This window comes from Dipodomys merriami, unplaced genomic scaffold (genome assembly GCF_024711535.1).
Source record: "Dipodomys merriami isolate MVZ:Mamm:240054 unplaced genomic scaffold, mDipMer1.0.p SCAF_91, whole genome shotgun sequence".
In the NCBI taxonomy this organism is placed as follows: Eukaryota; Metazoa; Chordata; class Mammalia; order Rodentia; family Heteromyidae; genus Dipodomys; species Dipodomys merriami.
The window spans coordinates 607480-620811 of NW_027206524.1; the positions used below are offsets into that span (position 1 = coordinate 607480).

General features: G+C 48.2%; 1 protein-coding gene across 5 annotated transcripts in view; it reads right to left on the reverse strand.

The window, feature by feature from the left end:
* The window catches only part of LOC138821388 (homeobox protein PKNOX2), a 257917-nt gene that overhangs the window by 6716 nt on the left and 237869 nt on the right, over positions 1-13332 (reverse strand). For 4 of the 5 annotated variants that reach the window (XM_070013587.1, XM_070013583.1, XM_070013585.1 and 1 more), the window contains 2 exons: positions 12885-12982; positions 11936-12055 (listed from right to left, as the gene is read on the reverse strand). The exons of the other annotated variant lie outside the window; for it this stretch is intronic. In XM_070013587.1, coding sequence (XP_069869688.1) covers positions 11936-12055; positions 12885-12982 — 218 coding nt within the window. The remainder of the gene's footprint in view (positions 1-11935; positions 12056-12884; positions 12983-13332) is intronic. 5 annotated transcript variants of the gene reach the window in all.

A 13332-nucleotide genomic window follows, 5' to 3' on the forward strand; every position in this document is an offset into this window, starting at 1 on the left:
TGTGTGTGTGTGTGTGTGCGCACGCGTGCATATACACGTATACACACACTTACTAATATGTCCCCCAGTGCTCCCCCACACAAGTGGCTGCTGACCAAAGAAGGAGATGCTGTAGATGGCCAGAGCAGGAGACAATGTAGCTTGGACAATGTGCTCCATGGAAGCTTGAGGAAGGTAAGTCTGTAGTAGCCAATGTTGTGTCACAGTAAATAAAGAAATAGTCGGGGAAGGAAGGTTTAGAGCACATTGGGTGGTGAGCCACAGATAACTGTGTCTACACGTTTCCAGATCTTTCCCAGGATTTGGCACAGTGCCCGGCAACCAGTAGGCATGGGTGGATCTGAACAGGTCAAAGCTTTGTCCTGGAAGTTAGGGGAGACTTTGGGAGACACTTGGGAACTTTAGGGGAGGATGGCCAAGACCCCTAGCATCCTCAAAACAGAATCATTCCTTTTAATTGCATTGCTAACAGAAAATGGTTCCTGGGATTTCTAGAAGCCCAGAAAAACAATGGGGCTCACAAAGTGACTGTCATGACTAACTGTGAGATCACGGGCATGTCACTTAACCGGACATCATAACATCATCCAACGACTAAATGAAATCATACTTGTAAAATGCTCAAAGGTAGCTCTTCAGACTGTTATGCTAGCGTGATGTGGGCCAGGTATTTAAAGCTCTCAAAGGAAAGAGTTTGAGATCAACGGTTTGGGGAGGACTCTCATTAGCAGTGACAAAGGAAAGCGATGTCTTATCTTCCGCTAGCCTCAGCATCCCCTGACTGAAGTGCTCGGGACCCTGTGTTGTTTTAATTCACACCTCTGACCCTGACCGCCACACCAGGGCAGCTGGGACTTGTGATTCATACAATATTAAGATTCTAACAAGGAGAAAGCACATTCGTGTTACTGGAGCCAATTTCGGGCTAATTGGGAAGCGCAGAGGATGGCTGGATGGAGAGATTATAGGCCCCAAGGGGCAGAGAGGCGGGGACTGGGAGATGCCCGGGGAAGGAGGCATGTCTTTGGGCTCCACAGGGCCCCAATCTCCCTGGTCTTGAGAAACATCCACGCAGCCTCCCATCCATGGCTAGAAATCTATGAACAAAGTAGATTTTCCTCATTATCCACAGGGGATTGGTGCTAGGACACCCCCCAGCCTCCACAGAGGCTCAAGTCCCTTGTAGAAGATGATGCAATTCCTGCCTAGAAGCTTTACTCATCTGCCTTCATACTTTAAGCCCTCTCTAGATGACACTGGACATGCTATGCAGATGGCTGGTGTGCCATATTGTTTAGGGAATAATACCCAAAAAAGATCTGTGTGTGTTCACTGTGGAGACCTATTTTCCACCTATTTTCAATTCGGTTAGTCACATCCACAGATGCAGATCCCATAGGCCAACCATATGAACATAAAACAAAAACCTTTACACTTTTATGTCCTGTACCCATGGCTCCCTGAGGTGGCCAAGATCTCTGTTGGGCAGGGACCCAGTCTCATTAGATGCCGTTTCTCCACTGTCCAGACAAATGACAGGCAGAGAGGTCATGTTTCAACATGGTGTAGGAATGGATGAGGGAATAAACACCAGAGCTGGGCTAGTCTTGTTGGCTTTGGGGGTCATCGGCCCACCCAGGCCAAGTGTCCACCGAATCCTGGGTGTTGGAACTGAGAGTTGCCTGAAGTTAAGTACTCAGAGCTGAGATGGGAAGGAAATAGGGTGGAAATGACTGACTGACTGACTGACTGATTGATTGATTGTGCTAGTACTGGGCCTTGAACTCTTGACTATTTTACTCAAGGCTTGTACTCTACCACTTGAATCATCCCTCCATTTTGGACTCTTTGCTAGTTAATTAGAGATGAGAGCCTCTTGGATTTGTCTCTCTAGGCTGCCTTTGAGCCACAATCCTCAGATCTCGGTTTTCTGAGTAGGTAGGATTACAGGCGTGAGCCACCAGTACCTGGTTGGAAAGTGTTCTATTAAAGGATAGTGCATGCCAAGTACCCCCTGAGTCACAGAAGGGTGGGCGAGACCAGTCTGGCAAGGCTTCTCTTTGAAGAATAGCCAGGCTATTCCAGAAAGGAGCACATGCACATTTCTAGCAGAAGCCTATGATACTCTCTGTCCCCAGGGAGGTGTCCACGGGCCCCTACTGAGTGGATGTCACAAACTCCCAAGTCAGCAATGTCCTATCCAAGGGAGAGAGAGCTAAAAGACGTTTGCTCCAAACTGGCGGCTTGTTCTCTTATGGATAAGGGCATGGACTCCTTGTGACTCTCCCGGTACCATCCCTATCACTTCCCCTCCCTGGATTCAGCCCCTCAGGACGCACAGGGTGGAGGCTGTGGGTGATGAGTAGCCTTTAGTCCTGCTCTGGGAACAGGTGTGTTGGCCAGAACATTCTTGGCACTACATCCGAGCGCTCATGGGAGCAGTCCAGCTTGTACATGGCTCAGATCACATGATTCCTAAGGACACAGTCAAAATAGTCCTGGCTCCTGGACAGACTGCACGCACGGGTCAGTGCTACTTTTAGCACAATTGGAAAAGCTTAGGGCCAAGGACAGGGGGAGGAATGTGATGAGCTCATGCGCAGCCATCAAGCCATGAAAGTTGCTGTTAGATGGAGATCTGGAAGAATTCCTACGCAGGGCCCCATAGACAGTTCTTTGAAAAGAAGGCCAAGAACAGATCAGAAAGTTCCAGATAACTTCTCAGGATTTGAAGAATCCCATGATGGGACAAGTACTACCTGGTAGAAAGGAGCTGTTAGAGATGGAGGTCAAGCTTGGCCCCAGCATTTGGGGGCTGTGAGACCTTGGCCGCTTGTTATATGCTTTCCGTCCTCAGCTTCACATGGAGAAAGTAAAAGATCACCTGCCAATTGGACTTGGGATGAGTTAGTGAACTGATGTAGTTAGTCATGGGTGTTCATTGACTCACTCTGTGCCACGTACTCAAACCTCGCAGACAATTTAGAGTTGAACACTGAAGGTTTGCAGAAGAGGGAACTGCAGTGTTTACATTAAGTTAGCATTTCATGGTATCATCATTGTCACCAAGAAGTTCTTTGTACATGTGACCTAAACTGTATTCTTTCTTTCCTTCCTTCCCTCCCTCCTTCCCTTTCTCTCCTTCCCTCCTTCCTTCCTTTCTTTCTTTCTTTTTCTTTCTTTCTTTCCTTTCTTTTCCTTCTTTCTTTTTCTCTTTTTATTGCCTGCTTGCATTTTTCTTTCTCTTTTCTTTTCTCTCCTCCTTCCCTCCCTCCGTCCCTCCCTCCGTCCCTCCCTCCCTCCCTTCATTCTTTCCTTCCTTCCTTCCTTCTTTCCTTCCTTCCTTCTTTCTTTCATTCCTCCCCTCCTCCCTTCCTATTGTTCCTTAGCTTTTTCTAGTCCTCTACCACTTGAGTCACATCTCCACTTGTGGCTTTTTGTGGTTAATTGGAGATTAAAATCTCAGACTTTTTCTGGCTTTGAACTGCGCTCTTCAGGTCTTCGGATCTCAGCCTTCTTAGATTAGCTAGGGTTGCATGCATGAGTCACCAGCACTGGCTTACCCCAGCTCTTTCTGACTCTTCCCTTCATGGCCCTCAACTTCAACCCTCACTGGAAAGCAGCTTCCAGTTTGAAGAGAGGAGTTCTTTTCAGAGCCTGGTCAGAAGGAAGTTGCTAGATGGCTGGCAGTTTTCATCAACACTCTCCCTGTGATTGTCCTTCCACTTCCTACCCCAGGCATATGTTCCCACAAGCTGGCCAAGTCACCAGGGGCCAGGGCCCGTGGAGATACGAGGCCTATGGGTATCAGCGGCCCTTGTGCTGATGCTGGAGCAGGGCTTGGCGTCTGACTCAGGGCAAGAAGCTGCCTGCTTCCACTCTTAGCACTGTTTCTGGGTCACCACACCCTTCTTCCTTCTTCTGCCCTCCTGATCATTACCCTGGCCTGCTTTGGGCCACCATTCTGTGGGTCTGGTGCTGGTCAGAAGAGCTGGAGACCACGCAGAGGCGGGGAAGCCGCCAGCAGCCCCTGAAATGACCATATCTAAGATGCCAGCCATGAAGAATGCACTCTGACTTCAGAGGTGCTAAACAGCCAAGCTTTTTCGAATAAAGAGAAGCATTATTAGTCACCCAGGGAGTTTCTCTTTTTACTACAATTGCCTTTGTTCAGCCTTTCAAATCTTTTATTTTCTCTCCCCCCACCCTTTTTTTTTTTTTTTAGCTCTGCCTCTCCTGAAATTATGCACAACGAGAAAAGCACAAGACACGAAAATATACAGTGTTATGTATCATCCCAAAGCAAATACCCAAATAACCAGCCCCTGCGTCAAAAAGCAGGAGACTGCCGGCACCCCTGGAGCCCTTTTCTGCCCCTCCATCACCTTCCCAAACCTGACGTCTACCATGATTATTTTCTCCTTTGCTAGAGCGAGCACTGTACCACTTGAGCCTTGCCCCAAGCCCTTTCAGTCTGCTTTTCACAAGGGTCTGGTTTTTGCCTAGGGTAGGTCTTAGACTAGGACCTTCTTCTTTGTGACTCAAAGCTGGGATTACAAGTGTGCCTCACCAAACCCAGGGAGGCCACATTTTTGTTTTTTTAAGAAAAAAGATCATGTCTTTCTTTCTTTTTTTTTTTTTGGGTCCGGTCATGGGGCCTGAACTCTGGGCCTGGGCGCTGTCCCTCAGCTCTTCAGCTCAAGGCTAGCGCTCTACCACTTGAGCCACAGCCCCACTTCTGGCTTTTTTCTTTTTGCTTATGTGGTGCTGAGGAATCGAACCCAGGGCCTCATGCATGCAAGGCAAGCGCTCTACCACTGAGCCACCTTCCCAGCCCCAGGATCATGTCTTTCTTTGGTGCTTCCTTCCTGCTATCTGCATCACGGAGGGTGCCTGGCTCATGGTAAGTTTTCAGCGCATATATGGGGAATGAATGGACCCAGGCGTTTGAATAATTAGTACCCATCACCTTTGCCTTTCTATGTCACAGCAGATGTTAAAGAGAGGAAATGGCAGAACATCAGTAATTCTGAGCCCCAGGAATTCTACCTAAAAGCCCTATTTATTAATACGGTTGCTCTGCCTCAATTTATTTATTTATTTTTTAATACTGTGAGGCAGAGTCTCACTACATAGCCCATGCTGACCTCGAACTTGAACCCCTCACGTCTCCAGTCTCCCAAGTGCTGGGATTACAGGCATGCACTACCACACTTGGTTCAACAGACTGACAACTGCGTATTTGTGAAGAAGGGAGGAGAGGGCTGGTCAGGGTCTGCCCCGATGGAGGGGTGAGGGAGGTGTCACTATGAGAAGCAGATGGGAAGTTGGCCTCCACAGTCACATAACCCCGGTTTGAATGCTGCTCTGCCTCTGCAAAGCTCAAGACCTTAGTCAATTTTCCTCTTCTGCAACACGGGAAATCATTCTACCTGCCTGCGGGATGTTGTAGGGGTAATCAGCTCATAGTATTTGAAAGGTGCTCAGAGAAATCAACCTGTGGCTGGATGCTTGTGGTCTTGCTCTGAAGACGCTCTGGGCTGTTGCTGGCAGCTGGTGTGAGTTTCCTGGGGTCACTGCACTCCTGTTTTCTGCTGGGCTTTCTCCTTTCCTACAGGCTCTGGGTCTATTCCTGGCCGTGTGCACACACAATGTGTGTGTTTTCTCCTAACCTGGCTCTTGGGCCTGGTGCAGATGCTGGGAGGTTATAAATCAACCATGACAGTTTTTGGAGGAATCTCTGAGTGCTGGAGGCTCCCATGGGATGTCCTGGGGCTCAGTGGAGCCCCGCCCCACCCCTCTCCTTAGCTCAGGTATCAAATCCTGTCCCTGAGTCCGTCTGCCCTGCCTTAGCTGGAAACATACCAGGCTTCCTCGTTCCCTGGAGATGCAAGCTTAGTGTGGTGTATACCACTGAGCCTTGAGTTCAAGCCCCAGTACCGGGACAAACAAACAAAGAACAAATCAGCCTTCCAGTGTCATTTTCTTCCAGGAGTTCCTACCTCTCCATAGATGTCATCGACGGGTCAAGCTTTCTCTCAGCCTTTCCGAAGATGGATTACTGGGGGATGGAGGCATTGCTTTGTCCTCACTACCAGCCTATGAGCTAGGTATTGGGACCTCATTATACAGCAGAGGAAATGGAGACTTAATAAGAGCCAGAAATTGAAGTACAGGTCCCCTAACAAGGTAGGGGAGTGGGGGAGAGGTATTAAATAAAAGCCCAGGTCCTGCCACCAAGCATCCTGTCCATAGCTTGTGTTCTTTCCCTTTGTGGGCAGGTGGATCATGACTCTACATAATTCCTTTCAAGACTTAACACAGGGAGGGACGAGGCACGTAAAGAATGCCCGTGGAGTGACTGGAGGCAACACAAGACACGGGGCAGCTGGCAGGCTTTCATTCCCACGTGCCCTCCTGAGCCAGGGGCCCCGTCCAGGACACAAGTTGTACCCAGTGTTCTGTCTCTCTGTTTCCCTCAGCTGGGTGAGCCCAGCAGGAGAGGCAAGGATGTTAGGCAAGAGGGCTGGGAATCTGATAGAGTGTGAGATGAGGACAGACCCAGAGATTGTGCAGAGTCCATGACCATTTGCAGCAGGGTTGCTCAAAACCCACAAGGCAGAATCAACCCAAAGAAATGCCTGCTGACCGATGAGGAGATCATCCAGATGCGCTCAAGCCACACAATGGAATTTGATTCAGCCACACAGTGGGAGGAAGTACCGGAATGCACGGCCACATGGACCAATGTTGAGAATGTTATTGCTAAGTGAAAGAAGCCAGACCATAAAGGCTCATATGTGGCCGGGCGCTGGTGGCTCATGCCTGTAATCCTGGCTGCTCAGGAAACTGAGATCTGAGGATTGAGGTTTCAAGCAAGTCCAGGCAGGAAAATTATATGAGACTCTGATCTCCAATCAACCAGCAAAAACCTGGAATGGGAGGTGGGCTCTGGCTCAAGAGGGAGAGTGTGAGCCTTGGTAGAATAAACTAAGGCATAGCACTTAGCCTCTGAGTTCAAGCCCCAGTGCCAACACACACACACATATCACACACACATACACACACACACACACACACACACACACACACACACATCACATCACAACCCACTGAGTTGTACAGTTAAAGGGAGAATTTGATGGAATGTGAATAATGTTTCGATTTGAGAAGTCATCAGAGCAGGCCCTTGGTCCCTTTTTTCATATTCAGTCTTTTGACCACAGAAGAACTCTTATGAGGTGCAATGCTCTCTGCTCCTGGTGGCTGGGTGGAGGGTGAGGAGAGGGATGGTTATGAGCAGAGCATGGCTGGACCCTGGCTGGTTCCCATGGGATGATGGATGTGATGGCTGGGGAGGGTCTGGGAGAGGGGAGGAAGGTTGTAAGGCAGTGTGACTTCACCTAGAAACACCCTACAGCTCTGGTAGGACAGCGCTGCTTGGTTCCACAATGTCAATGTGGAGGCAGAGTATGTGAGAGATCAGAGCCTCAGGTCAGAGTTCTGGGTTCAAATCCTGTGTGGGCTTCTTATCTGCATGATCTTAGAAAATGTTGCCTTCTCTGACACTGAACTTCTAGGGCGCTTGTGGGTTTTAAATGAGTCAATGCACTGAAGTGCTGAGTTCTAGACCCTGGCGGCACACAGGGGGCTGCCATGGTGGATGGAGGGGCCCACTTGAAGCCTGGGTTCTTTTCTACCACCTCCAAGTACACAAACAGCAAGCTGCTGCTGTGCTGGGGTGTGGCAGCCTGGAGAACCATCATGTACCGAAACAGAATCACCGGACAGGTCAGGGTGACACTGGGATCTGGAGCTGGGGGGTGGGGAGGAGTGGGGCTCATCCTGGGGAGGGACAGCAGCTCTTCCTCCTCCTTGGGTGACCCCTCTGGCAGGGGCCTTCTTGCCTGACCTGGGTTTGCTGTGGCGTGATTGTTTCCAGCAAGAGCTCAGCCTCTTTCAGCCAAAGCATTAGAGCAAGAAATGTCATTCAATTCTTCAGGGACTCAGGAGGCAGCCATGACCAGATGAAACTGTCCTGATCTCACTGCTAAGAAGGTTCTGAGAGTTAACCTCCTCTGTTCCTCGTGCGTCTCTGTAGCTGTTAATGCCACGGTGGAAAGGACAAGAAGAAGCCTCTGACACAAGACAAAAACAATAACACAGATATGAACTTCTCCCTGAGGGAAAAGAATGATAACAGGAGAAGCCAGCATTTAGCACAGATGGGCTCAAGCACAGTATCTCCTCAGAGAAGGTGGCTGATTACAAAATGGCAGTCATCAGACCCTGATGCTTGGAAGGGGTGGGGGTGGGGAAATAGGCTGCTTTGTGAATCTGATTATTAGACAAATGATCTGTTTCTTAGAGTACAGTATTTGTATCCAGATATGTTATCATAATTTTGTAGTTTAATGAATGAAATATGAGTGCAAAAAGAAAGATTTGCTGGGTGCCAGTGGCTCACGCCTGTAATCCTAGCTACTCAGGAGGCTGAGATCTGAGGATTGTGGTTCAGAGCCAGACCGGGCAGAAAAGTCCATGAGACTCTTATCTCCAATTAGACACCAGAAAACCAGAAGTGGTATGGTGGCTCAAGTGGTAGAGTGCTTGCCTTGAGCTGAAAAGCTCAGAGACAGCGCCCAGGCCCAGAGTTCAAGCCCTACAACTGACAGAAAATAAAAAGAGAAAGATTTATTTTTCATTCATTCATTCATCCATCCATTTGTGCACTCATCTATTTTGTGTCAGTACTGTAGCTTGAACGTAGGGCCAGCTCTCTTGTTTGGCTTTTTTTTTTTTCCCCACTATGGCTGGTGCTCTACCACCTGAGCCAAGCCTCTGTTTCCAAAAAAGACATCTTGTTTGGAGATCTAGGTAGAGAAGGCTTTGGGAAACTTCAGACTCAATGTTGTTTAAAAATGCTGATTAGCTAGGATGAGGTGAGACAGATATTGGAATACATAATAAAAATCCAGAAAGATCCTACAGCTGGGCTAGATCCCAAATATCAATTTTTTTATTCCACTTTAGATAAAGATGGAACTTGTAGACATTTTTATTATAGGAAAAGGCTTATGCAAGTAAAATGTTAAACTTTAATAAAAAAAAGGCCTTGGCCCTAAATCAAGAGATTAGCAAATGAGTAAATGTATATCTTTTAAGTGAATATAAAGTATCCTTTAAATGGCTGTTCCTTTTTAAAAACTGACTTTGCAAATTAACCAACCAATAAACAAGTTTCAACTGCACTGGATACAGAATGACTCTGGGGTTCAGAATCCTCTTCTTCCTTCATTCCTTCTTTGCTTGCCTTTCCTGAAGCAGAGCAACCATGTCTGCTTCTGATGGTGGTCCTGTGGACTTAGGTTTCCCAAGAGTACAGACTCAGAGCAAGGGTACCAAGAGCTATGCCACCTGCAGCCCTAACACTGGGGAAATGACTATATTTTGTGGAGCCCAGATTTGTTCAAATGTTCCATCATGGAACCCCTTTTTGGCAGTAATACCAATGAACGTGCTTTGGAATTCATAGATGGAGGAGCCCCATTCTTGTGATACTTATCAATCGGAGCTACAAGGTATGTATCTAGTCACACATACATAGTGCATGTGGGTGAGGTGACCCTACTAGTCATTTTACTCTTAAAAGTCAGATAGATGATGGCAAAATCAACAGCCACTGCAAATCAAATGACATATCAGTTGGGCTTCAGCCTCAAAAATGTCCCCCAAGCCAAGCATAGTGTCACATTCCTGTAATTCTGGCAGTTGAAAGGCTGAGACAGGAAGACTTCCAGTTCAAAGGTAGTCTGGGCTACATAGTGAGACCTTGCCTTAAACAAATTAACAAACAAACAAATACCTTCTTTTTTTGGGGGGGGTCTGGTGGTGAGGCCTGAACTCTGGGCTTGGGCGCTGTCCCTTAGCTCTTGAGCTCAAGGCTAGCGCTCTACCACTTGAGCCACAGCGCCACTTCCGGATTTTTTTCTTTTTGCTTATGTGGTGCTGGGGAATTGAACTCAGGGCCTCATGTATGCAAGGCAAGCGCTCTACCACTGAGCCACCTTCCCAGCCCCAAACACCTTATTCTTAAGCCATGCACTGGTGGCTCATATCTGTAATCCTAGCTACTCAGGAGGCTGAGATCTGAGGATCATGGTTCGAAACCAGCCTGGGTAGCAAAGTCCATGAGATTCTTATTTCCAATTAACCACCAAAAAGCTGATAGTGGGTGTGGAGCACTCCTTTTTGTAAAACAGCTCAAAGACAGTGCCCAGGTCTTGAGTTCAAGCCCCAGGACTGGCACCAAAAAAACAAACAAACAAAACCCAAACACCTTATTCTTGGTTCAATGCACTAAAAAGTTCAAAGGCAACATGTCTTATGTTGTTGTTTTTGTTGGTTGGTTTGTTTAAGACAGGGTCTTGCTACATAGCTCAAGCTGGCCTGAAACTTACTATGTGGCTAGGCTGATCTGGAACTTTCCTGCCTCAGCCTACCATAGGGTAGGATTACAGGTGTATACCACTATACCCAGAAAACAATTTCTTAAGTGCTGATCAATATGCTAGACCTGGGTCTTGATGTATGTCCATTTAACTTCACAACCATTGGAGATAAATGTTAGCTCTTCCCCGCCCCTCAAGGAAATAGAATTAGAGTAATCAGAAAAGGAGGAACTCAGTTCAGACCTCAAATGAGCTTACTTAGCAAAACCCAAACCTCTTGAATTGGGGTGAGAGGCAGAGTCCTAGTTTAACGTCTATCACCACTGAGAGATTCTGTCCACTGAGTACACAGGACCAGCACCTTTGAAGGAGAGTCCCTAAGACCACAGTGAGTATCGGCTGCCACCCAACTGTGAGCACCACCTAGGCACCTTGTCTCCATGGCTTCGGGAAGCTCTCCCATTCCAGTTCAAGGGCTCTTGGCTGACTGATTAGTTTCTGTGATTCCTTTGATTTCGCTCCTCTCTGAAGAAGAAAGGCCTTTCCTGCCTCTTCTATTCCTGCAAATTTCAGCCCAGTGTCCCAAGTCCCTTTGTTTTGTATCTGTGTCTAAGCATCCTGATGTATCAGGAAAAAGCTGGAAGGCTGCTGGAAGCCCTCTTGTGGACACAAAATCTGTCACAAACACATGCACAAGCATACGTGCACACACACATGAACACACAGAACACCTTTATTACTGCAGCCTATGAAATTAGTCCTAGGGGATTGCAAATTTGAAGTCATCCCTAACATTCAACCAAAGGCTAATACGACATACAAACATCGAACCACTACCTGCTACACAGTAGGCGCTTCATAAGAACTATGGTGAAATCCAAGGCATTGTACCATACGTCCTGGAGCTAGGCTGGCTAGTGAAACAGCCAGATTCCAGCAACCTCGCTGGCCTGCACCACACCTCATCCGACTGCTCAAATCAGGAGGAGACAGATGTGTCTACCTGTCTGTCTTCCCCAAGCAAAAGAATGAACACATTCTTCCACATCAGGCCAGGGTGGGCGTGGCTTCCAGCAAAAGAGGGCCTGGCCCAGTAATCACAGCCCCATCCCTGGTCCCTTGCTCTGCTCACAACTGCAGTGTTACACATTTGCCCAGTACTTCAGTCTCTCAGGAGTGTTGGTCCCCATTACATCCCGAGGCATCACATTAATTTTGAGGCAGTAGCAGTGTGCCAGCATTAGGCTCCATTTAGGCTTCCCCTGAGCAGGCTGCTAGCTGGTTCTCCTAATACAGTGCGCTCTCTCTCTCTCTCTCTCTCTCTCTCTCTCTCTCTCTCTCTCTCTCTCTCTCTCTCTCTCTCTCTCTCTCTCTCTCTCTCTCTCTCTGGCTATGCCTCCTAAAAATCAGGCAATGACAGCAGAGCCTGGCACTCAATCTGTGGGTTAGTCATTCCCCCACCCCTAGTATGCACACACACTCACCATGAGATGTTGGAAGAGCCAAGAACGCATTATATTGGTGGCATGCTTGGGCAAGACTCCTCGTTTGTTCTTGGACTTCTTATCCTCATTGTCCAGGAGGGAGGTGAGGTCAAGGTTAACCTTCAAGGGGCACGTGGAGAAAAAATCAGCATCAGCAGCCTGTGAGGCTAGTGGCTAGAGACCTGTTGTCATAGTGACGGCAGGCTCTTGATGCCAGCCCCCATTCCCAACTCATTCTTAGGGCTCTGGGGAGGTCACCTTTCCCTCTCACCCCACATGGGGCCCCTCAGAGAATGGCGATGAGGCTTGGGGGTAAGGAAAGGAGAGAAGGAGAAGGAGGAGGAGGAGAGGAGGGAGAAAGGTGATGGGAGAGGAGATAGAGGAATTAGCGAGAGTCATGCAGAGAGTACTAAAGATATGAATTTGCCATAAACCATCTAACCGTTATTAGCATTTCTGTGATACTTTGCAGAGTACAAATCACTCTCCTATTATCACCACAGTTAATCCTCACAACAACCCTGTAGGTTGGTTGGGCTGTTTGCAAGGTGGTATTAATCCCCCTTTATTGATAAGAACTCTGAGGCTGGGAGAGGTCAGGAGACTTATCCAAGATCACAGAGTTATTGTCAAGTCTCAGGCTTCTGGCTGCAGATCTTTCCATAGATCTGCTGTGTATTTATCACCCAGGTGCAGAGTGGCTCAGTCTGGAGAGCAGGAATAGGAAGTTGCAGGATCCTTTGATATAAAACTCAGGAGGCAGCCAAGCCTCCAGTGTTCATAAAACCTAGCCAGACCCAGCTTCTTATCTGTAAAGCAAGGGTCATGCTGCCTCTTGGAGGATAGTAAAGATTGAATGAATCACCGTGTAAGTGCCTAGCAGGTAATAAGCAATCACCGGGCCCTCCCCCATACCCACACGCAGGCGCACACACCTACAGACACTCACCTGTGTGTTCTGGATCTGGATGGCTCCCTGGGGGATTGCTTGGGTGACCACCTGACCCTGGGAGGTTACCATGGTAACGGGTTGGTATAAGGCTCCACCTGAGGAGACAACCAGTTTTGGGGTTCCCTGACATGGAGTAGGGGGACAGGAAGCAGACAAGCAGGATCCCCAATTTTCTTGGCATTTACGTGTGATGACCACCCTTCCCCCCACCCCCGGACTCTGGAGTACTGAGGTTGCTTCTTCCTCTTATAGAAGAGGAGTAGGTGGGGTGGGGTGTGGTGTCCAGAGGTGAGCAGAGGCTCTGGTGGGAATTATCTGGGGGAAGTGACATAGCTCTACTTAGTCTGGGTGGTATTGGGGGGAGGGGGAGGACATCCTGAGAATTTGACCCAAATTCGTGCCAACCCATCCCAATCAAGTCTCAGTGCTAACCATTTGCAGAATG